This window comes from Puma concolor, chromosome C2 (genome assembly GCF_028749965.1).
Source record: "Puma concolor isolate L17-30 chromosome C2, mPumCon1.1.hap2, whole genome shotgun sequence".
NCBI classification, from domain to species: Eukaryota; Metazoa; Chordata; class Mammalia; order Carnivora; family Felidae; genus Puma; species Puma concolor.
The window spans coordinates 61,023,280-61,050,024 of NC_141675.1; the positions used below are offsets into that span (position 1 = coordinate 61,023,280).

Below are 26,745 nucleotides of genomic sequence, written 5' to 3' on the forward strand. Positions count from 1 at the left end.
TCTTGAAGCAAAATTAGACCTTTGACAGACATTTTGCAGGAGGGGATAGAAAACATTTCCAGGTAGAGGAAGCAGATTTAACAGTCACCCACCCAAAGTGAGAGATTGGAGATGTGCTGCATAACCAAGCACCAGGTGAGTAAAGATTAGTCTAGAAATGTGGGATTAAATTATGGAAGACCTTGAATATTGGCTGCAGAGTCTTGCTTTTATTCTTAATGCAATAAGGAGACATCATCTTTATAATTCACTTACTTTTTTGAAGTTTATTTTTTTTTAATTTGAGAGTGAGAGATAGAGAGATAGAGAGCAAGCAAGGGAGGGGCAGAGAGAAAAGGAGACAGAATCCCAAGCAGGCCCCACGATGTCAATACAGAGCCTGATGGGGGGCTTGAACTCACGAATCGTGAGACCACGACCTGAGTTGAAATCAAGAGTTGGATGCTTAACCAACTGAGCCACCCAGGCACCCCTCACTTACCTTTTTTATTTGAATTTTTAACATAGTCTTTTCTCATTTGCCTCTTTCTTCATTGAATCTTGTATTTTTGTAGCTTCTATACTATTTTATTGAATATCAGATTATTCTGAACATTAGCAAAGAAACCTTCACAGAAGAGAAGCAGTCTACCTTATTTCAGGGGTTCGCAGGGTAGCTTTCCTGACTGGAAGCATCAGAATCACCTGGAAACTTGTTAGAAATGCAAATCCTTAGGACCCAACCAAGACTTACCAAATCAGAAGCTTCGGAGGTGGAGCCCAGTCTGTTTTAACAAGCCCTCCAGGTGAATCTGATGCACGTTAAAGTATGAGAATTGCTGGCTTAGCGACTAAGAGGTGGGATCTGGAGTCAGAGAATCAGAGTTCAGGTACTAATTCTACCATTTATACTCCATGAGTATCCTAGAGCAAAGTTTCTTCACCTTTTGATTCCAAATGTCTCATTTTATAAAGGGTGGGACAGAGATAGGAGGATTACATAAAATACCGTATATGCACTACTCAGTGACAGTAAGATCTCTATAAATGTAAGCTGTAGTTAATTACTAAATAGGAATTTAACTGGCCCCAATTTTTCTTTGTATACTTTCATGGACATAAGGATATGAATAATGGTACACAAATACTTCAAATTTAATATGCATATATAATCCAAAAGAAAAATCTGTTTTGGTCTCCACAAATGTCTACGGAGAATTCCTCAGAGCAGCTTTTCTTCTGTCATTTTCTGTGAAGCATTGAGAACATGCTTTTAAAGATCATTAGCAAGCCTGTGCCCTCATCCCTTACAAGTAGGTATAATTTTTATATCAGTCAGAAGTCTGTTTAGGACAAAGCTTTAAAGAAGATACCCTCAACCTTTAGCTCCCCACCTCTGCCACACACACACACACACACACACACACACACACAGTAACTAGAAGTTAAAGGCTGCTTTTTTGCTTTTTTATTATGGAAAGGGTCTCATTCAAGACAGCTGTGTAGCAGTCAGCAAAGCACCCCATTCTGAATTTTACATCCTTTCCTCTCTTTTGATGAAGATATATTTTTACTATGACACTGAGCAATTTGCATGGCAAAATTCACTGGAACATCAATCCTAAAGTTCTTTCACAGAACTAAGAAAATTGAAATAGCATTCCAGAACTTAACCAGGTGTCAGGCACCAGGATGAGAAAACATACACCACAGGCTAATCCATGGAAAACATGTGTTAAGAACAAAGTTGTATTATTTCATGGAGTGAAATACCTGGTTACCTAGTTCCTATGGCTTAACACTATATGGTGTATCTCTTGCTCCCAATAGAGTCCAGTGTGGCAATCCATGGTCAGTGCTGGCAGCAGAGGATAAGACAGATGTGATCCATGCAATCATTCAGAAACCCAGGCTGATGGAGCCTCTGCCATCTTCCAGATGTCTTATAAGACTTTCATGGTCATATACAGTGTTGATATACAGCCAGCAGAGTGGATGGAAGAGAAAGAAAAGGAGAGAAACTTGCTTTGTAACTACCGCAACCAGAAGTAACACATGGCATTTCTGCCCATATTCTATATGCTGAGAATAGACCAAGCAGTCTACAAAGTTTAAGAGAGGTGTGAATGTAGTCTCTGGCTGGCTGTTGGGTCAGTATACACATGGTCTACTTTTGAAGTTATTACAGGCAACCATTGTACTAAATATTTCCACAGGTTAACAAACTTTCCTGCCTTCCAGCCTGCTGTGTTTGTGTTGCTGCTGCTGCTGCTATCAACTTCAAATTGTTCCACATACTTTGGGTCTTGTTATGGAAACACCCCATTAAAAATACCAAATTAACTTACTATTGTCACTAACAACCCCTTCAATGTCAGTGAGACTGTAACTCTTGTTCATGTCACATTGCAATACCAGTGGGTGTTCCTGGTTGCTTGGGCAGCAGAGAGGATCTGCAACACAAAGTAACAGAGGCACCCAGGCTAACAAAGGCTCTGTCACCTAAGTAAAGCCCCCAGGGTCAGCACTTGACATCTTCAGCATTGAGGTCTAGATGGTACAAAAGAGAGCAGTGAAAGAGGGGCACTTGTTTCTTAATCATTTGGGCTCACAAGTGAAACACTCACCTCCACTCAAATTCCATGGGTGGGAACCAATGGCAAGGGCCCACTCAGATAAATACAATGATGGATGAAATGTGGTTCCCAGCTCATCCACCACTGTCCAGCAGTAGCTCTACACTGAGGAAGTCATGGTCAAAAATCTTCACTAGGGCACCTCAGTCGGTTAAATGTTCAACTCTTGATTTTGGCCCAGGTCATGATCTCATGTTTCGTGAGTTCAAAGTCTGCACTGGGCTTCAAACTGACAATGGGGAGCCTACTTGGGATTCTCTCTTTCTCTCTCTCTCACTCTCCCTGCCCCTCCTCTCCCCCTCAAAACTAAATAAATAAGCTTTAAAAAATCACCAGATACAGGTCTCTGCCACAAGAGTGAAATGTTTTATATGTATTCTGTTTTTAAAAATTGAACCTCGGGGCACCTGGGTGGCTCAGTCGGTTGAGCATCCGACTTCGGCTCAGGTCATGATCTCACAGTCTGTGAGTTCAAGCCCTGCATCGAGCTCTGTGCTGATGGCTCAGAGCCTGGAGCCTGCTTCCGATTCTGTGTCTCCCTCTCTCTCTGCCCCTTCCCTGCTCATGCTCTGTCTCTCTCTGTCTCAAAAATAAATAAAAACATTAAGAAAAAAAAAATTGAATCTCAAACCTATAAATAGACAACTGTAAATACATTAAGGACAAGGTAACAGAGCAAGATCCTAGTGAGAGGCACATCCTGGAATTTTTGTTTTATGAAAACTCTAACCGCTTGTGGACAATGATGATCAAAAGACATTATTCCAGAAATGTGTCTTCACTGAGAAGTCTAAGATTTACAAACATAGGACTTTGGAATAAAGACTTAAAATAAGATTTGTCCAACCCTTCACTGTACTGGTGAGGACATCGAAGCCCCAGAGAATTGAGGTAGGTGACAAGCTAACAATACAATTTTAGAAAGTGAAAAATGTCTCATCTTTCATTTCCTTTATATTATACCATCAGCATCAAAAAGAGAAAGAAAATAAAACGGGTTTTGACCTCTAGAATTTCAGACTTTATTTAGAGTTGATCACACATGAAGCCAGGAAAAGAGAAATGCAGGGGGGAAAACAACAATAACAACAACAACAACAACAGAAACAACAACAACAAAAAACCTGCTTTACAAACAAACAGATTATAGTAGGCCCACTTTTCTATCCTATGCATGGAGTCAGTCTCAGGATCCCCAGCTCAGGGGTCAGCCTCACACTGGGTGTATCTCAATGGTCTGAGGCTATCCAGTGAGAAAATACCTTATTTCCAGAAGTCCAAATCACTGACTTCTAATGAAATCTGCCTAATTTTTCTCTATGTATTTCAAGTTTTCCAGATCATTATTACGCAGTTTATGAAATTCTATAAATCTCACCCCAAAACAGAAATCTCAGGTCTTTGACCCCTAGGTCCCACTGCCCGATATAGTATACTCTTCACCCTAAAATATACCATGAATTATAACTATGTGAAGTCAAGAAACCCAATTCCAAAGTTCCCCCCAAATACTACTATGGCCATTTTGCCTCAAGGAGGAAAAAAAAATGTATACGTGATATGTATGTGATGCATTAGACTTTTTCAAGGGGTATTTATTTGACAATATTTTTATCCTACATAGACTATGGACTGTTGTGAATCTTAAAGATTGTATATAGCTTGGCAAAGAAAATGATTTCATACTTATGTTATTTAATATATATATATTTATATTTTATAAATATGTTCCAGAAATTTCTAACCTTTGTGATATGGACCTATAATAACTACTGAGTTAATTTCCCTGAAGGTAAAGATTACAGGTTTTAATCTTGAAAGTGCTATGGCAACTATGTTTCTTGAACCTGGAAGTGGGGAAAGAGGGGATTTTCAGCTTGAACCCACACCAGAAAGCTACTCCTGCTTCTATAAGGAGCTTAAATGCTCTCCTTTTGAAACCCAAGTAACACCTACCAGATGCAGAGCATGAAATCAGGGAAGAAAAACATTTGACAGTGCAAAATCAGGCTCTATAGGAGGGAACCTGAGGCAGATATTTGGCAGATCTTATTCAAGAAAAGCAAATACATTAGAAACATATTATGAAAATATCTACTTAACTTAAAACTTGGGCAGTCAACTTATTACATAGTCTCATTTATAAAGCCCTTATTTCCTTACCCTGTTTTATTTGTTCACTGCCATTTATTGTTTTCTGCCATCAGTAAAATGTCAGCTCCATGAAGGCAGAGACCCCGTTAGATTTGTTCACTGGTATATCCCTGGTACCCAGAGCAGTGCCTGGAACAGGGTGGAAGCTCAGTTAATAGTTCTGGAAAGAACAGATCAATCTCCAGAGCAACCTGACATGTTACACATGGAAGAGGATCCTAAGGCTCACACAGTCCAAAGGAAACAGGAATGTGGACAGACCTGAAGACAACCACTGTCCTCTAACAGCTTATTACTCTCTTCTTCCTTAATCGAGGAAGCGTATTTTTAAACCAGCTCCGTGATGAGCAACAAATTTGTGGCATATCATTAACATATAGATTAGCATTTACTGTGCTATAGGTTAAGTAAGCTCAAGTTGACAGTCTAGAAAAAGGAACATTGCTTGCAATTATGTTATAGTTTTACGCAATCATAATTAATTATAAAGTTGTCTTCATAATGTCTTATTGTTCTAGATTCTTCTGTAGATAGAAACCTAGACTTCAGAGACTAGTCAGCACAATGTTTTAGGGGGAAGATCTGTACCACTTGGAAGGACTTATGCAGAAGGAAATATGACTCAGTGATTATGGTCACAAGCTTCTAGTTCAGATATTCTTGTCTTCAAACTTGGAAATACTTTAAAGGCCACCATATTTATTTGCTTTATTTCTGTGACTAAGTTTTCTCATCTGGAAGATGGGTAACATTATTCCACAGGGTTTTTAGTCTGTTTAACATAATGTAGATAAAATACCTATTTCGGTGCCTAACAGGTGATTAGGCTCAACAATGGGTTGCCATTATCATTAAATTCTCTACCAAGAGCTGCCTAGACAAACAAACAAAAGGACACTTTACAGTATTAACATCAAAATGGAAAAACAATGAAACGTGTTCTAGTAAATCATTGGAATGTAGCATTGTTTTGAATATTTGGATCTGACATTTGAGAGTAGGCAGAGAAAGGGTTCTGCATTTAATCTTTATAGATTACAATCTTGGCCCTAATACATCTGTCATTCAGTGTTACAAAATCTTGGAAGGTCAGCTTCCCTAAATCACACTAATTTAGCTGCCACTTTCATGCATAGGAAAATTTTATAAAAGTTCTCATTATTTTACTTTCTTATACATGTTTCGAGCATAAATCAGAAGAAAAAAAATTGATATACCCCAAAAGGTATTGAAACAATGGCAAATAGTAAATGTAATACATGGACTTACAATTAAGATTTTTCTCTTTGCTCATTTGTTTCTTAAATTCCACATGTGAGTGAAATCATATGGTATTTGGCTTTCTCTGACTGACGCATTTCACCTGGCATTATACTCTCTAGATCCATCCATGTCATTGCAAATGGCAAGATTTCATTTTTTGTATGGCTGAATAATATTCCTCCACTATCTATATCTATATCTATCTATCTATGTATCTATCTATCTACCTATCTTATGTATAGATATATCTCACATCTTTATCCATTCATTAAAAGAGAGGAAGAAAGAGACAGATAGAGAGAGAGACAAACCAAGAAATAGACTCAACTATAGAGAACAAACTGATAGTGACCACAAGGGAGGTGAGTGAGGTGATGAGTAAAATAGGTAATGGGGATTAAGGAAGGGGTGGATTTGTCATGACCAGCACTGGGTGATGTATGGAATTGTTGAATCACTATTTGAACACCTGAAACTAATACAACTCTGTATGTTAACTAACTGGAATTAAAATAAAAACTGAAAAAAAAAACCAAGATTAAGATTAGCAAAATACTTAAAGTGCATCTACAGTCATAGATACTAGATCTCTGTACCTTAAATGGCACCTGGAGAGACACACACCAGGCCCACTCTCTCTCTTGACCTTACTTCTGCATGGTCTGGATAACGCTGCTGTGCCTGGAGGTCATATGGTCAGTTTTTGAGGAATACAGAGACTTTGATATCTAAGATAGAAATTTGATGAGATTGTTCTAACACACTAACATTTTATGTAAGTTCTCCGCTTTTGATTCATATAGACTTTATAAAACATACAGAAAGACCAGAAACATTAAATGCACAATTTCATTTATTAATAATTTCCCTTATTCATTAGTACATGTCTGTATTAGTACAGATTAATACAGATACAGTTAAAACAGAAAAAGATGTGTAGGAAGTATTTGCAAGATGATGCTATTTTGCTGATCAACTATTTTTCAGGAATCATCTTATATTCTGAGGCTGTGTTTTTCATTCACAGTGAATCCAAATCTCTTGCCTTCATCTTTTGGGTGTCAGGATTTGTCACCTTTCCCATAAATAAAATTGAGTCTAGGAAAAGAAAAAAAAAACCTAGGAACTACTGGAGAAAAAAGTTGATAATAATTAATCTTTCTGAATATTTTAACAAATCATTTAATATTTTATTTATCTATAAGATAAATAGACCACGTCGAACAGCGAAACCCTCTCCTTTGTCTAAAATATGTAATTATATAAGTATTAATCATTTTCTGGTAATTTATGAAGTAAATTAACACCGACAACAGCTTGTCATGGAAAATGCATTAGTCCTGTTTTTCATACAGGAAGGCAAAAATAAAGTGGCGGAGAGGTATTCTTCTAAATATAGAGACTCAGGCAAACATAATATAATGAAATGGTGACGAGCATGGTGGAGGTTTTAATTTAAGGCATTTGCAGTCATCTTTTTATACATGTAACATAAGTCTTTAAGGTTAAAAGTGCAGCTTCTCAGATGTCTTCCTTCAGCTCAGAATCAAAACTTACTGCAAAAGACAATATTTTCTATTGTCTGGTGCTTTCAAATCCTCACTGGGGTGATATTGTACACAGCACACACGTAAACACCTGAGTCCAGCTGTTCTGTGTTTGCAGGTGAAAGGGAACTAAGAACTAGAGGACAAAGTAGAAATACAAGATGTATCAAAAACCCATTCACCTTTCTTTTAAACTAGGGTAAGATAAGTGGCTTGAATGGATCAGTGCCAAGCGTTGCCTTGACTTTTACGTTCCTTACAGACATATGTAATAGAACTACCCTATGATCCAGCAGTAGCACTACTAGGAATTTATCCAAACAGGTGCGCTGATGCACAGGGGCACATGTACCCCAATGTTTATAGGAGCACTTGCAGCAATAGCCAAATTATGGAAAGAGCCCAAATGCCCATCAACTGATGAATGGATAAAGAAGATGTGGTTTATATATACAATGGAATACTACTTGGCAATGAGAAAGAATGAAATCCTGCCATTTGCAAGAACATGGATGGAACTGGAGGGTATTATGCTAAGTGAAATAAGTCAGAGAAAGACAAAGATCATGTTTTCACTCATATGTGGAACTTGAGAAATTTGAAAGAAGACCATGGGTGAAGGGAAGGGGAAAAATAGTTTCAAACAGAGAGGGAGGCAAATCATAAGAGACTCTTGGATACTGAGAACAAACTGAGGGTTGATGGGGGGAGGAGGGGGGGGAATGGGTGATGGGCATTGAGGAGGGTACTTGTTGGGATGAGCACTGGGTGTTATATGTAAGTGATGAATCACGAGACTCTACCACCAAAACCGAGAGCACACTCTATATATACTGTATGTCAGCTAACTTGAAAATAAACTACATATATATATAGAGAGAGAGAGAGAGAAAAGAAAACAAATAAATGTGAATTTCAAAAGTGATAAAATAAATTTTACATAAGTTTAAAGCTAATGAAAATTATACTGAAATGTATTTGAAATAACAGAGAGTTTTCATTAACCCTAGTGTTCAGTCCAAAGACAGTCACTCTTAGTAGAGCCAGTAACATGGAAATAGACATAATCTCCAGCAGATTTTTTCTTTTTATGATTATAATCAATAATACTTTGCCTCAGAAATCTCAAAATAACTCCAATAAAAAGAAAACAAATACTCCTGTTTTTCAAATAGATGGAGACACATAAATAACTTTCCCAGGATTTTGTGACAATAGGAATCAGCAATGATGGTTGTATCTTTATAACTCTACAGTATTAAAATGCTTATTGGAATTGTTTAGATATTTTTAAAGTCACTTTTATGGAAACTAACCTCATAATTGAAGACAATTGTTTAAAATTTTAAATGCTCAGAAGCAGAAGACACTACATAAAAGCCATTTGTCCTAGCCTTTTCGATCTGTTTCTTTGACCACGGAGAACCACAGGTTGAATGGAGTCCATATGCAGTCACCTATCTACTCTCCACTAAACTGGATGGATTAGCAAACTCTTCCCGGACATAACAGGAATGGATCTAGAGGTAGGCTGAAACAGAAATTATTGTCTCCATTTTTCTCTACAGTCCCCCTTCTCAAAGAGGTGTCCCCCATATTTAAGCAATATATTCATTCATCTCCATCAGATAGAAACAACTTTTACCACCTAATACTAAGTACAATAGCATAACCAAAGCCAGAAGAAGGATTTCTTAATAGATATCCTTCAGTCTGCTTCTTCAAACACAAAACCTGAAAGAATTTTAAACGCACTATATATATATTATATATATATATGTATACATATATATTTTTTTTATTGTGTGTGGAGTACTGTCAGTTTCAGAATCATCATTCACTCTCTAAGAAATGGCACATTCGTGTAGCATCTTTCACAATTTTCTTCTGAAAGTCTCTAACACTGGCCTACACCCTCAGTCTAAAAGAAGAAAAAGTGTTCTTCGTTTCCCTGCAAGTTTGGCTTAATAGGAGCTTCGGGTGAATATACTGAAATATAAGACGAACATGATAGAAAAATACAAATAATGTTTGTATTTTGCACAAGAGGACTGTTTGAGTGAAAGAAAATATTGAATCTAGATAAAAATTGATTTGCACTAAATCTAAAATCATCCATCCCTCATACTTCAGAAATCATCAAATGAATATATTTTATATAAAGTGTTAAGCCACTTAGTAGTTTACTATGCTATGCTAAGGCACCATTTTCAACAACCTCAATGATTTCCTCAGTTCATTTGTGAGAGGAAAATAAATAAATCACTGAATGTATATTGTCTTAACATAATAGCCCAATCTACATTTTATATGGCAACAATTTACAGCCTCCGATGAATGAGTCGCTATTCATTTCAAACAATACTTTAAGGGAGTAACCCTAGTTTAGAAAGTCTCATTACAATAAAGATCAGGAAACAGTAGAAATTGTCATTAAGTTCTGATGGTTAAGCATTATCACAAATAAATAAATAAATGGATTATTTGGGGTTTTGAATTTTCATTGCTGCTTAACAGATAGCAATTACATGGCCTTTGTTCTTCAACTTAGAAAACTGAGAGTCAAACATCATTATTCTAAATTATTTCCTTATGCACTGATGTCCAATGCCGCTCCATTTCTTTCTGTCCTCCATACTTAACAATTACATACTAATTGTAAGAAATTAGAGTTATCCAAAGGTTAAAGATGTATAGATCAAATGACATTCTCAGAATATCTTTTAACACTGACCCATCCACTGGAATTGAAGTTGTGTTAATGCAATCTCAGCAAATCTAAAACTGCCTCACTGTTTCCAAGATATAACTTTCAAAAGGGTCACTCAGCATTGGTTTCATGGAGCCTAAAAAAAGACACTAGTATATCCTTTAGGGGGTTGATAGTATGAACACCATCATGAGCTAATCTAACAGATTCAGATCTGAAATTAACTATGTCTCTTTTCCATATAACAATTTATAAAAAGCAACTTTTCCATTTTCCTTCCTTCTTTCATGTATTCAGTCATTCACTCACTTATATTTATTGATTTATTCATAATGAACACTATGTGTCAGGCATAGTGTTACAGGCTTCATATATTCTTTTACTTAACTCTAGAAGATGAGTACTAATATTCTGTTTAAATTGGAGGTGAAGAAAATATGGCTTAGGAGGTTTAATTGACTTGTCTTACAACTATTAGTTAACAGAGCTGGGACTTGAGCCCACTCTGACACCCAAGTTCACACTGTCAGTCTCTAGGGATACTGACATTGTGTGCAGAGCCCTTGGCCAAATACTCCACCTGTTGCCATTGTGTCAAATGCAATCCAATCCACTACTACCTCTACCTTTTGTAACTATAACTGCATCATCTTTCACCAACAGCCCACATTGGAGATTTGTATGTATTTGCATATATTTGCATATATGTGACCTCTCCCTCCCACTCAGAGCCCATAGCTAGTCACTTCTTTAGGAATCTACCTCTGAAACCTTCGCAACTGTGCAACTCCCAATTTCTACTCCTATTGTAACATCACAGAGAGTTACCTTCTGAGACAAACAGGTGCTATTTTCCCTCTGCTGTGTTTCAACTATATGACCTTAGACAAATTACATAACCTCTCTCTGAGCTTCTGTGTTATTTGTCAAATATCTAAGCTACTGGAATGGTGTTAGCTTTAGAGATGGGGATTTAAAATGGCTACCATATTTAATAGCTGTGTTGGCAGCTATTACTACCACTTTTAGGCCCCTGTCACCTTTAAAATACAATACCTGGTATAAAAGAGGCACTCCACAAATAGCCACTGAAGGAATAAATTTAAAAATTGCAATAAACTTAATAAATTGAAGGAATAAATGATTTCAGATATATAGATTACAAATAACAGCTAGGGGCGCCTGGGTGGCTCAGTCAGTTAAGCACTCTACTCGACTCTTAATTTTGGCCCAAGTCATGCATGATCTCACAGTTCATGAGATCCAGCCCCATATCAGGCTCTGTGCTGATTGTCTCTCTCCCTCTCTCTCTGCCTTTCCCTGTCTCGGGCACATTCTCTCTCTCTCTCTCTCTCTCAAAATAAAGAAACAAACTTAAAATAAAAACTAAATAGCAGCTAGAACTGGGTCTGTTTAACATAAGCAGTTGCCCCAGAGAATTCTCAGAAAGATACCTGTTGGGCTATTCTTCACAATAAACAGAAATGGACGATTTGCTGTAAATTGGTTTTGAGCCAGACTCATGATCACAGGGATGTTCATGCCTATGAAACAGAGACAACAGTTATTTAGATGTTCACATTAAAAGATGAGTAAAGAAAATATATCCATAATACTTTTTTGTAAACAGGAAAAGTCATTTTGTTTCAGGAGTTAACGTGTAGAAAAATAACCATTTTCAAAATACAGGGAAATTTAGAATAAATTTAAAAATCAAAGAGCAGAACAAATATTGGATTATTCATGGAATTATTCTCACTTCACATTTATGTTCAATGAAGAAGAAAGCCAGATTTTTGATTCAATTTAGTGAAAGCAGCTGAAAATTTTCTTCTTTTAAACAGTAATTTTCCACTCACTTTTTATTTACATTATATGATTTATTCTTATAATGTTTTAACTCTTAATTCCTATCCAGATATGTCTGCACTTTATTTTTGTTGTTCAGGCTTGTGGTAATTACATCTGCATTCAAATTTATTCTTTTTTTAACTTTTCCAAAATCATTCTGTGGGCTCAGAGCTCTTAGGCTTTGTACTGTGAATGAGTATGGGATTTTTATTATATGATTAGAAACAGAGATTTGCTGCCTTTAATTATTATTTACTATAATAATGTATATCAGGCGCCTCCATTATAGCATTTGCCAACATTTAGAGTGGATAAATTTAAATGGTTGGATTTTTTTTCCTGTGTCTACACTCAATTCAGTTGTGTTCTTTACCAATACCACAATGATTTCACACAATTTTCTGAGTCATGAAAAAGTCATTAAAAAAATACCACATGAGTGATCAGAATTGGAAAATAATGGTAGAGAAGGAAAAAAATGTATCCTCTACACTGTGACTGGGGTATGCAAATTAAACTGACAAAAGACATTAACAGAAAAAATGGTTCATTTCATATCCCCAGAGAAGCTTCACGGAAAAGAAGTAAATATTCCCAAAAATGTTAGGTTTGAGAGCTAATCTACCTGTTTAACAAACTGTGGAGAAGTGACTAGACCAAAAAAAAAAAAAAAAAAAAAAAAAAAAAAAGGAGGGGGGCATGCTTCTGGGGCAATAACTTGTGGGAAGGTAAATACATAGGGGAAATCAATGGTATGAGAGGGTTATTCAGTAAGGTTTGTTATGCAGACTGATTTCAGTGCCAGTTTTCACATCCTGTGGTAAAGGTTGTTCTCCTTCTCCCGATATGGGAGAGAAGAGAGACACCTTCACAAGGAAACGCACATCCTGCTTTTAGGCAGATCTGGGGAGAGTAGAGAGCTCTTTTTTATGTGCTGTTTCTCAATTTTCTTCAGCTCAAAACAACTCTTCTGACAAAGTGGCTGATTCTGATGCCCTTCAGAATTAAGTGCAAAATACAAAATGCAAGGCACTCTCCTACCTGAAATATCAGGGCTATGATGCCCAAATTACCAGCAAATACAGGTAATTAAGTATTCAGGCAAATTATGTCTGAATTGATGATAGAATACAAAAAAAGCATAGTCAGTGTCACTCTCGTCCTCATTTGGATGAGTGCTTGAGCTTTTTGCTTGAGCTTTTTTTGTTCTTGAGCATCCACTGAGCAGATACCTGAAGTCAAAATGCTCACACTTAAACCTATTCTGATGTGTAATACATCGGGGGCCTGCTGATCCCCGAGTGATCGTTATGGCCTCTTAGAGAACTCTAAACATTAGAAGCCATGGGTGATAGTAGAAAGAGCGCTGAACTTGAAGTCAGGGAACCTGATTAGAGTTCATACTCTGCTGTCAATTAATAGTATGACCATTGGCAAACCAGGTCACGTTGTGGGCCTGTTTCTTCACCAATACAGTGAGAGGATCAGGCGATGATCTGTAAAGACTCTTACGTCAAAACAGCTGGAAAATTTGTCTACATAGGCCAACAACTTCATCCAATGCAACTTATTTCTTTCTCCTATATTGAAATAACCCATCTCTTCCAATCTACGTTCCTTGAGCACAGTAATGCAAAGTCCTTCAGGAGATGACAGAATGGTAGTGGGAGTCTGGTGTGACCCACCCAGATATCAAAATCCATTGGCACTACCTAGCATTACAAATTAACCAAGAAATTAACGACATGGATGTAAATTTACAGAAATTTATCAATAAGACGGTGTAAAGGGTGCATGTCTTTGACATATTGACTACAATCAGAGTAGTCTAAGGAATTAAAACAGGAATTATGAGACATTCATGAAAGTGGCTTTTGCATTTCTAATGAAATTTCCTCCAATGATTTTTGAGTATTACTTGTGTGCAGCCTAGATATTATTCAAAATACCATTATTTCAAGGAAATCCATCAAAAGGAGTGGTTCTCAAATTGTTATGTGTACACACATCACCTAGGGACCTTGGAAAACAAAGATTTTGATTAAGTAGGTCTCGGGTTGGGCCTCAGGGTCTGCATCTCTAACAAGTTCCAAGTGATGCTGATGTTGCTGGTCCATGCACTACACTTGGAGTAACAGGTGGCTGGAAGCCACTGTTAAGCAATGGTTCTCAACCTTGGATGCACATTTAAACCACTTAGGGAAACATAAGAAAATGTCAGAGTCTGGACTGCATCTCCAGAGATGCTACTTTAATTATTTTGGGAGGTAGACTGGGCATAGGATTTTAAAAAGCTTTCCAGGTGATTCTAACGTGCAGCTAAGTTTGAGAGCCACTGGAATAGAGATCATGACAAACACCATATTAGAAAAGTAGGGACTTGCCTGGTGTAATAGAAGGATGAAATTAATTCAGTCCCTTAAAAGTAAGCATTCCTGGACAATAAGAATTTCTTGTTTGAGCCAGCCTACAGTTTCCTCCACAGGTCCTATCTCCTAATTGGCAGGTAAAATCCCATTTACAAATAAGCAAATATCAGTAGATGGGCCTCATCTCCTAACCAAATCCCTTCCCTTCCCTTTTTTATTAAGCTGCGGCTGCAGAGATGCAAAAATAGCCAATTTCTCTTTTCTTCCTATAATATACTAGACAGCAGGAGGGAAACAGAGGATCTGGGTATGCAGAAACGCCAGTGCTCTAATGTCGCGAATTCTCCCCCGAGTCTTTTCTCGCGACAAAACCATTTGTCCTACCGGTTGATGCCGCAGCTTCGCTCCCATCTTCATTTATCTCAAAAAAAACGTGTTGCATGACTTGGGAAACAAATACCTCGGCTGAATCTGTTGGAAAATAGAAAAATGTATTTAAGGATTAAAATGTCAGAGCCATTACTTATTGGGTCCCATGTTAATTACGTTTTCAAATGAACAAAGAATAGGAAAAAAAAAAAAAAAACTTACTCCAAGTTACTTAATTTGCTAGAGATGACGGTGGCTTGGGTTTGGCTCTTGCAAAAATGATACGGAGACCCATAGAGAGAGATCAAATTTAGCCCAGATACAAAAGAAAAGACAGAAGAGGATAAGCCTCAAATCAGGTATCCCACTAAGTGAAATATTTGTATGGACAGAAGGTTTTGCCCCCTTAGCTATGGTCTACAGACAAGATGAAAAAGGCTTTTCAGATTTAAATTAATCCCACCCTATGTATTCAACCTCAAAGCCAACTTGCCTTTCAAATTCTGTATTCAGTTTTGATCTGACTTTAAAACAAAATTTACTTTCTTTCAAGACTGGTGAGGCTATGAAAGTCTAAAGAGCTTTTGTGTCATCTGTTACAAAATCACTTCAGAGCTATGCTTTAAAACCTGTCAAATTTCTCAGTGTAAGATAGTGTCTTACAACATTCTGTTCCGGTGTGGATACAAGCTGAGAGAACATGCCCCTCATCTCCCCTTGGTGGAACTGATGTGTGTGTGAAGCGTTTCTGATCTTGTGACCTGCGGGGATAGTCTCCTTGAGAATGGGGAAGTGAAGCCACGAGTTCAGAAGCCATCAGAGAGTGTCCCCTCTCTGTGTCTCTCAGTGTCCCCCAGAGAGACAACGGAAACATGGTCATGGGTTCAGTTGTGGCCAGAAGGTAAAGGAAGGACCATGGGCCTGGAATCTTGAAGAGAAAGGAGAAAAGAGAGCTTTATCTCTCTTGGGAGAGAAAGCTGATGTGATCACGCAGACTCCACCCAAACCACCAGATTTAGAAGGATTCAGGAAGAAATACCTTACTAACGGTAACCAGCTCTGACAGCTTACGGAAAGGCAGAGCCCCTCAGGTAAGATATAGAAGTCATCAAAGGGATATTTGCATAAAAAATGGCTTCCTAAAAATAAACTCCAAATCGCTTGCGATGTTTCATCTGGGGCCCTGATTACCTCTGCTACCCTCCTCTCCTCAGCCAGTAGCTCCAGCTCAACGTCAGGTATCAAGGCGTTAGCCCTAACTCTCCTGCCTAATACCCCCTTCTCCAGAATTTTCCTTGACTGGCTCCCTTGATCTTCAGGTCCCCCCAAGTGTTACTTCCCAATCCAGTATTCCCTTCCCACCCTAAGTCTGCTTTTATCTGACCTAATCCCCTTTTATTCCATGATGGTATTTTAGTTAATTCACAGCATCCATCACCTCACTATTTAATTAACTAATTACTTGTTAATTATTCATCAGTAGATGTAGACTTCACTAGAAGAGGAACTCTGTCCATTTCATGCATCCCTAGAAAACTGCCTGGCACGTCATTGGTAGACAATAAATACTTATCAAACAAATAAATCAAAGGATATGAACATGTCCAGTGACAGAGACACATAAGATGGAAAAGAGGAGGCATGCATATCTTGAAATGCAAGAGAGTGGTCTATTAAAAGGTCAGGCAAATAAGCATGTTCTTTCCTAAGGACTACCTAAAATAAGGTAAGATTCACATATGGCGCCCAGAGTAGAGGACCTAGGGCGCCATACCAAGGCAAGAGTGAAGAACAAAAAGCATGTTGGGATGGAGTGGAGAATTTCACCCACTTTAGCACTGGTACCAGATCAAGTGACTCCATGGCTATTAGACTGGGCCTCTGGACTCATGTATCCTGTCTTACCCCAGAGTAGGCCTGATCTTGGGAAAAGAATGGGACCTGACAGATAATAGACAAATAAGGAATCTGGACAAATAAGGAATCTGGACTCTATAAACTCACTGATTTCTCAGGTTTGTAATATTTTTTTTCCTTTTCTATGATAATTCCAACTATGTCTTTGTCAAATTAAGAGGATGAGAACCCTTTTACAGCTTTGCTAGAAAACATCCAAATAAATATTAATGTGCCATTGCCCCACTTTTTTTTTTGTATTGAACATTTATTGAGCATCTACTCTGTGTCAGATGTTGAACGAGGAGATTTACATCCATTCTTTCTTTTTTTTTTCCTCCACCGGGTTTTATGACCTCATTTAACAAATTAGAAAGCTGAGGCTCAGAAAGGTTAAATATTTTACTAAAGGTAACACAAGAAGTAATAACAGTGTGAAGTCAAACATTCATCTCAAGGTTTCCAAAGTAACTGTCTGAAAACATTTCATCCAAAGCTTGTGAATTACATGAGTATAGGATAGTAGCTCTTGTGTAAATATCCCAAGGCACTGGTGTTGGACTGATTCACAGTAGCTTTTAGTGAATGTTTATTGTACAAATGATATGTAGGGATAGCAGGGAATGTAGTGTTCTCTTAATGTCCAGATGTAGGGCCAGTGGCTATTTTATTTCAGGCAGTAAGACAGAACCCAAGCAGTTAAAGCAACTCAAATAGGCAACTCAGGAGAGAAAGAGAAGAAAGTGTTGGATATTTGTTTTTCTCTATTTAAGGTTTTCCTCTTGCACAAATTCTTTTATATAGCATTTGGAGGTATTTTTGTGATAAATCTACCTATGAAAGGAAATTTTATAGAAGTCACAAATTGCTGGGGATTTGCAGGGTGAGTGGCTGTTTTAAATGTCTGAGGTACAGCAAGTGAGCTTCTGAAGGCCAGAAAGAAGTTTAACAGGAAGAGGTGCTTGACAAATGGCTTGGTTTATTTTAGGTTGGCAAGGTGGCTGTGTTCCAGGGCACACTTAGATAGCATCGTGGTGCAGTATTTAACGTTCACTGCCTCATTCCTGATGCTGATGAAATTGTCAGAGAAGTCAGATCTATCTGTCAGTGTGAGAACAAGTAGCTAAATCATGTGTGAAGGTAATAATGAACATCTGTCACCAGAGTACCCCACCCACCTCCTCCACCAGGAAAGCTCACTCATTCTGTTCATTTACCCACATAATTGATGAGTGAATAGATTAATGAATACTTCTCCAAAGCCCAGAAATTTACATAGGAATACACAATATTTCCATGTGATGATACAAAACTCCATCAGACAGACAAGCTTGTAAGGTTAGGCCCCTTTTTATAAAACAGAAGACTGAATTTAAACGCAGGTAAGAAAATGGGGACACATCAGCCCTCTTTGTCCACTTTTTTTTCTTTTTAGCTGGTAATTTTTGAACTCGCAGGTACTGCCAGGACAAGAAAAAATAAAAGAGTGTCTTGGACCTTGTTGTGTGAGTGAGCATCTTAGCCATGTGCAGTTTCCCAGGTGTCAGTTAGCACAAAAGCTCCATCTCCGGGGATGTGTGGTTAGTCTTAAGCTGAAACCGCAAGCTTCAGATTCATTACAATTTCTAGGTTACGTTCACCACCCAGCAGCTTGTGGATGCCTATTTCATGGGCTCCAATATTACCAAATTAACATTTGCAAATTGGCTTATAAGAGTTTTATTAGCTCTGCTTAGATGAGAGACTCAACGTTGTAATTTCCATTATTCTGATAAGGAAATCCAAACAGGGCTGAAATAAAAGCCCCTGTCATACTCTACCTACAGAGTTTTATTACAAGCATGGTTAGAAGGCTGAGCTAACATTCCAAAATGCTTTCTGACTTTCATTAAGGAAAATGACTTAAATGCAAAATAAAGTGCTTGTTTACAGACGGCTCAACATGACCATGATATTTAGTTATCATGCATGTGTTTTCTGAGGCCGAATGCTCTTTCAGATCAGTCAGTTAAGAGAATTACTAGGAAAACATATTAACATAATAACATAAGACATACTTATCATACTACCTGTTATTCCAGAAAGGTCACAGCCACCACTAAATATCTCAGTTATATTCAAAGAATACAAAGCTTCTTTGAAGTCTGATTTTTGTTCAACTTTAAATCTGTTAAAAAAAAAAAAAAATGAAGAGGAAAAGTCTTGAAAAACCGTGCACCTTTATGCTGCCAAAATGTTTTCTATAAAATGGATGACTTGGAAGAGAATATAATGTGAAATCTTTTGTTTTCATTATCCCAATTGCATTTCCTCATATATAATACCATTTTCCCCGAGCTCCCCGAGTTCTGAGGTTGCTGATAACTTGCTTCCCAGATAAATGGTTGGTGAGAAGGGGGAAGAAAATATTATATTTTTTGAAGTTGTAATTATCTAATGAAACAGGGTGAGAGTTCTAAGTTTTCAATTACTTGGCTCCTTCCCTAGAAATGTAAAGTTTCCCTCCAGCAACTACATATACTGTTTTTCACACCATCAAAGATGGCTCCTGGCATACATCCAAAATACTGTGGAAAGGGAGCAGGAACCAACAGCCCTTGGAGAAGACTGTTGGCTACTGAAGTACAGAGAGGCATTAATAATCTATTGTTCTTCCCATCTATTGTCACAGCTGATGTGACTTCCTTCACTTTATGGACACACCTAATGTCTTCCCAACAGATCCTGTGAAAGGGGTAAAACAGAGAAAGGAAATTAAAGATAAAAATTATAGGAGGAAAAAAATTGCTGGCCACTTCTTCCAATGCAGGGCCCTAAGTTAGGACCCTAGCTTCCACTCAAGTCTTCCAACCTCACTTTGCCTGACGTGAAGACTTTAACCAGAGACTCTCAAAGAGTCTCTCAGGCTGATCTGTGATTCCAAGCTAACAGAACACTGAGCCTCACTTTACCATTTCACTAAAAAGGAAGCAAAAAGAAAAGCTAGTACTTACCGACTTTATAGATGCCAGAAGCATCGATGTGCCTTTTAAAACCAGGTTGGAAACTTCATGAAAGAAAAAAACAGGAAGTTCTGTATATGTCTTACATCAGTGAGATTCCAGAGCAAGTCCTGCCTGAGGAGTTCAGTCTGTGAACTGATGGGCATTTGCCCCTGTGCTGTCCAGTTTGGATACAGACAAGGCTGGTCAAGGATGGAATCCTTGCTTAACTAATAGGGAGGCCCATACCAGGAGCTAGAAATTAGCTTGAGCAGTCAGTCCGATTACATCATTGTTTCAGTTGCCAAATATTCAGCAGTCTTTTTAATTATAATTCTTGAAAACAACGAACATGATGTCAGAAATTTACCGGGCCTGAATTACATCTTGGTAAAATATTATATACTTTTTGGAAAATATTAACTTATTCAGAGCCCTGAGTATGGGGTACAACATGGGCATTAAATTCTACCGATAGTGATTTAAAATCAGCTTCTTTCTTTTCGGTTCCAGCTAAGAAAGATAATAGGCAACATGATGGGTTTGAAGTCTTCATTTTTTTTCCTTTTTTATTACCACGTTCTTTTTGACAACTAAATGGAGGATAGGCATCTAAAAGGTGGAAACTAAATGTTCTGCTTCGCCTAAAAAAAGGCTATTTTTAGTATAATAGTTTTAGGATAATGACAAGAATACTGCAAGACTTATTACAACTTTTAATAATGCCTAATTATCAGTGGAGAGTCATTTAAGCTACAGTCCTACCTGTAATATAGCCCAATGAAACCTACAGCAATAGAAACTCATTCAACCGTTTAATAAAAGTATAATCTACAGCCAATTTCTAATTAGCCATAATTACTGGAGCCACGAAGAGCCAGGTGTGAAGCAGCACTTCCTTGTGTTAGACACTTAATATAGATTATAGTTTTTAATCTTCACAAAAACCTGAGAAAGTTAGTATTCCCATTAATTAAGAAAGTGGAGGATAGAGGAGGAGGATTTCCAGGCTCAGGTTCAAGATAGGACACAGAGCCGGGATTCAAATTCAGGTCCATTCCAAATCAAAGTTAATGTGCTAACCCACGTTGCCTTCTCATCAAAACATAATTTGAAGTCATAATCTCAATCAATATAGATACAGCATTCATTATGTACCTCTACCAAATTTTGTGAGTCGTAGTATTTATTTTAGATGTGGTTCATTTCCCCTTTTCCTTGACCCTCATCTAAAATTGTCAAAAGATGCATCTAAAGGAAAAAAAAGAAGCAGCAGCAGCAAAAAGACTGGATAGACAATTAACAATTAAGTAATCATGAAATGAATATTTCAGCAGATGTAAACATTATCTATTTGCTTAAAAGCCAACAGTTACTGCCAGGCAGGAGCACTGGGCTTGAAGCGGTTTAACATAGGTAACAGGTGCAGAAAATGAAGGAAAAAAAATTAGCATTTCCATTTTAAGATGGATCCACTCCTGGTCTGCAGGCCCTAGTGTGGATTGGTGTTGTCCCTTCCTCACCCTTTACACCCAGCACTCTTGGTTATTGACACAAAGCCTTGGATGGGTCTCCCTTGGGTTCCCTATCCTCAACATTTGAAATCCCACTCTTGGACAGTAGTGGGCCTAGATTATTATGTAAGTACATGGCAGTTTCTGGTCACTTTCTAACCAATCACCTGAAGTATATTTGTGTGTGTGTATGTGTGTGTATCTATGTGTCTGTGTCTGTGTGTGTCTATGTATGAGATACTCCATTAATCTCAAGGACTGACCTAAAAATGCCTTCTGTCACATACAAGACATATGTGGACACTGTTTAATGTAAAGTCAAGATTCCAAATGGTATCAGTGTCCAAAAGGTTAAAGTAAGTGAACATTTTGTAATCATTACTGCAGTTAGTCATGACATTTCTATTCTCATATTCAGCTTCATTTACCCTGAGATCACTTTCTTTCACCCATACAGTTCACATTCACCTGTTTGGAGATCCAAAGCTGGCCAAAGCTGGGACAGATTTCTAGCCCAGTAAGAACATACTTCATGCCCTGTGGAAGGTGTTATCTCCTGGGCACTGCCTCTCTACAGCTCATGCTACTCATTGGGTCACGGACACTTGCTCTGTTCTGTGCTCTCCCTCATGCTTGCCTACATTACACCTGTTTTCTGACTTTCACAATGTTGGCTCCGCCATGGATTAGCTGTGTAACCACGGGCAAGCATTCACCTGTCTGTACCTCATCTGTAATGTGCATATAAAAATTGGTATTTATCAAATTTATTTGGGGGATTAAATGAGATGAGGTAAAGCAAGGCAGCATCTAGGACAGTGTTGGCACTCCAAGGGATGTTTGATATGTATTAAGATGAGTGAGAATAATAATAAAAATAATAATAGATAATACTGAATACTAAAAACATTATAAACAGGATTTCATGTAACCTTCAAAATAACTCTGTGAGGCATGTATTATCATTGTCCCATTTAACATTTAAAGAAAAATCTTAGGAAAGTTCATTAAAGTTACACAGTAAAAAGGTGGCAAAGCTCTTGGTCTTCGGTATTATATTCTATTCGTCATGATCTCGTCTCAACAGTTGCTAAAAATACTGTGAGATGCCACATCAGTGAATATTTTTGAAGAATGATACTTCTCACAAACAGGTTACTCAGCTATTACTATACTCTTGAATAGAACTGTAGTATTTAACAAGTTTAAAGACCCAGAACACCGGAAACTCACTGACAACTATGAAGCCTCCCCCAAAGAAAACAGATGTATGACGATCCATGCATACATTTGCTAATAGTGTCAAGGGCTTCAAGGACTCTCAGAAGTCTACCACAGAACTCTCTAGAAGTCCAAGGTGCCCAGCTAAGGACTGCCACAAAACAATAAGAAATCAGTCTTCTCATTTTCCTGGTAAGTCAAACTTAGAACCTCAAATCAATCTATTTCTTCTTAACCCAGATCTCATTAGTCAATACTCCACCAAATGTCTTTCTACGTCACCAGTTCTTTGCTATTCCCAATGAGTCTGCGCCCTTTAAACACTCACTGCTTTGTGCCACGTATAATTGCAGTGGTTTCTTAACTAATCTTTTGGGCTTCAGTCTTTCCCTCTCTAACACATCTTGAATGTCACTACTCTTCAGATTAAAGCAATAAAAGTTCATTGAACAACTACTGTTTTTCAGATGCACGCTTTGTGCTGAGGTCACAGAAAGGAAATATGTATAGCTCTGACCTCAAGAAGTTTATTGTCCAGTGAGGGAGGTGAAATAATAATGTTAATATAACTGCTATGCAGCAATAAACATGAGATACTTGGAGAAGTTTTCGCAGCAGGGAAATGGGAAGATGTGTTATCTTGAATGGAAAGATCAGAAAAGCTTTCTAAAACCCAAACTTGGTTTTAAGGACCAATAGAAGTTATCCAGAAACATGGGGATGGCAGTGGGAAATAGGGAAAGGGTTCAGACAAGTTATCCAGCATGAACAAAGGCATTGTGACTGCCACATACTTCTCTCTAAAACACTGCCTTCATCATTCCACTATCCTACTTGGAAATTTTCAATAATTCCCCTTTCCATATGGGACTTAACCCTCTTGATTCTTCTTCTTTTTTTTTAAGTTTATTTATTTTGAGGTGGGGGGACAGAGAGAGAGTGTGTGTGCAAGTGAGGGTGGGTCAGAGAGAGAGGGAGAGAATCTGTGCTGACAGCACAGAGCCTGATGCAGGGCTCGAACCCATGAACTGTGACATCATGACCTGAGCCAAAGTCAAGAGTCGGACATTTAGCTGACTGAGCCACCCGGGTGCCCCTCAATTCTTTTAAAGCCCAGTTCAAGTTCTTCCCTTTCCATAAAGCCCTTTTTTATAACTCCAGTTTCTGGTGCTCCCTTCCTCCCTCTCTCTCTCTCTTTCTCTCTCTCTCTCTCTTTTTCATGAATCCCTTAGTGCTTACTGATTGGACCTTTCTTTTAATATTTACTGTGTACTGCTGTATATTGCTAGTAAATTTCTTGTACAAATCTTGCCCACTCCATTTAAGTGGTAACCATCTTATCAGTGGGGAACATGTCCATCACTTTGCATCTTTTCCAGTTCCTTGTCCATAGTGGGGTCCCAATCAATCTGCTTTTGAACAGGACATAAAATTTCTAGGAAGTAGCGAACCAATAAAGCCATAAGGCTGTAAGACAGTAGTCATAAGAGCCAATTCTGTCTCCCAACACTTAGTTGGATGTTGATCAATTTATTTTTTGAGTGACTCAGTTTCCTTCTCTGTAAAATGCAAGATGTAACCAAGTCAGACTGTAGAACCACAACATTTAGTATTAAAATACTTTAAATTAGGGGCACCTGAGTGGCTTAGTTGTTTGAGCATGCGACACTTGGTTTCAGCTCAGGTCATGATCTCACAATTTCCTGAGTTTGAGCCCCGCATAGGGCTCTGCACTGGCTTTGTGGAATTTGCTAAGAATTCTCATTCATTCTCTCTCTCTCTCTCTCGCTCTCTCTCTTTCTCTTCCCCTCCCCTGCTTGCACTGTCTCTGTCTCTCCCAAAATAAATAGATAAACTTAAAAAATGCTTTAAATGCCCTACAAAGTTAAAATGCTATATAAATGAAAGTTACTTCTTCATTTACCTTATTTGCATGTATAAATAATCACTTTTGCCCATACACATAATCATAAGAACATGTTCTCAGAATATTTCTTATATAGAGAAGATCTGATACATAGAAAGTGTGTGTCAGACTCTTCAATCTGAGGAATTTTGACTGCTATCATGTTTTCAGGATCCCATATACATTTAGACAAAGCAACATGATTATTTTAGCTGCTATCCAACATGGGGTAATTCTAAAACTAGATATCTGGTATGTTACAAATAATAAACACTAGAAAGCACTCTAGCATTTTTAGTCTATATCTTATTGACCTTGATTCTAAACTAGTCATACATTAAAGAAAAAGAAATGTTTCTTAAATAGTAACTATAATCTAAATAGTCATTCACATGTTCCTTCCTAGTGTTACTAATATACAAGCATTCTTATGATTAATTTTTCTCTTGTTGGCATTTACTAAATTTTGCCACCAAAGAGGCTTTTATTTTGTTTTACATTAACAGAACTTAGCATAGTTGGTGTAATGGATTGAACTGTGCCTTCCCCCATTCATATGTTAAAGTCCTATCTCTCAGTACTTCATAGTGTGACCTTACTTAGAAATAGGGTCATTGCAGATACAATTAGTTAGGTCAAGGTCCTAATGGAATAGAGCGGGCCCTTAATCCAATATGATTAGTGTCCTTATTAGAAAGGAGAATGCCATGTGAAGAGAGATGGCATATGACAATAGAGGCAAAGATTGGAATGGTGCATCTATCAGCAGAGGAACACCAAAGATTCTGGATCGCCACCAGAAACTGGGCAGAGAGGCAAGAAAGGATTCCACTCAGGGGCGCCTGGGTGGCTCAGTCAGTTAAGAGTCCAACTTCAGCTCAGGTCATGATCTCACAGTTTGTGAGTTCGAGCCCAGCGTCAGGCTCTGTGCTGACAGCTCACAGCCTAGAGCCTGCTTTGGAATCTGTGTCTCCTTCTCTCTCTGCCCCTCCCCCACTTGTTCTCTGTCTCTCAAAAATAAATAAATGTAAAAAAAAATTTTTTTTAAAAAGAAAGAAAAAGAAAGGATTCCACACAGTCTCGGGGAGGGTGGCTTTGCTGACACCTTGATTTTGGACATCTAGCCTCCAGAGCTATGAGAGAATGAATTTCTGTTGTTTTAAGCCACCTAGTTTGTGGTCATTTGTTACAACAGCCCTAGGAAACTAATACAGCTGATTAAACTATTCAGTTTTACTAAAGTCTTTAGTTACCAATTTGAAAGCATAATGGATTCATCCAGATACAAAAGAACCATGGCACTGAGTAACAAAATCTAAAATTGTCAGTCCACCCTAAAGTATTTACTCAGCCTATATGGTTTTCCCTCTCTGTACTGAAAACAGATTTTAAGTGGGTATTTTTCTGTTGTGAGGAAATTATTCATTTGGGAGAAAATGTATGTCAGAACTTTCAATCCATGATCTTAGTGCTCAGGAAATTTAATTCAATAAATGTGCCCTCATGGACTAAAATTGTTTGTGAACTTAACAAATAATCAAATCATTCCTTTAATCAATCAGAAGACTCATCTTTTTGTGAAAAGTGAATGCATTTAAGATTTTTTTTTAATGTTTTATTTATCTTTAAGACAGAGAGAGAGCATGAGTGGGGATGGGGCAGAGAGAGAGGGAGACACAGAATCAGAAGTAGGCTCCAGGCTCCGAGCTCCGAGCTGTCAGCACAGAGCCTGACGCGGGGCTCAAACTCACAAACTGTGAGATTGTGACCTGAGCTGAAGTCAGACGCTCAACCGACTGAGCACCCGGGTGCCCCAAAAGCGAACGTATTTTAAATGTAATGTTGTATTAATGTGATTGAATAATTAATAACAAAATTTTCAATATTGTGAATTTAAAACACTCATTTTATTTCTCTAGAGAGGTTTCCAAGAAAATGGTTGATGTTCTATCTTTCATTATGCTGCACATATGGGAAAGTTTCAACAGGATCCTCACAGGGAATGAATTAAAGTGTAATTGGAAAGTTGAATTCTGGTTTTTGAGGTATTTAAAATTAGATAAAGGGAAATAACATAGAATTGGTTTCTTTGAAATTATTTATATAATTTAACTCAACAATATTCATTTAGCACATACTATATACTATGAAATGCTCCAAGGACTATGGAAACCAAAATGACGGAGACATAATCTCCTGTACCAGAGCTCACATTTTAATAGGATACACAAGAATGTGAGCAAGAGATGGAAATGTAATGTAATAAGTGTTATAATGTAAATTTGTATAAAATGTTCTAGAAATAAAGATAAGGGATGGTTGAGTCTAAGTGAGCATGTTGGGGAAATG

The 26,745-nt window shown here is 37.7% G+C and overlaps 1 protein-coding gene across 1 annotated transcript in view; it reads right to left on the bottom strand.

Annotated features, from left to right (window-relative positions):
• Positions 1 to 6,867: 6,867 nt before the first annotated feature.
• The window catches only part of SERPINI2 (serpin family I member 2), a 34,588-nt gene continuing 14,710 nt past the window's right edge, over positions 6,868 to 26,745 (bottom strand). The window contains exons 6-9 of the mRNA XM_025913785.2: positions 18,844 to 18,941; positions 14,894 to 14,980; positions 11,744 to 11,833; positions 6,868 to 7,130 (exon numbers count right to left, since the gene is read on the bottom strand). Coding sequence (XP_025769570.2) covers positions 7,054 to 7,130; positions 11,744 to 11,833; positions 14,894 to 14,980; positions 18,844 to 18,941 — 352 coding nt within the window. The 3' untranslated portion in view covers positions 6,868 to 7,053. The remainder of the gene's footprint in view (positions 7,131 to 11,743; positions 11,834 to 14,893; positions 14,981 to 18,843; positions 18,942 to 26,745) is intronic.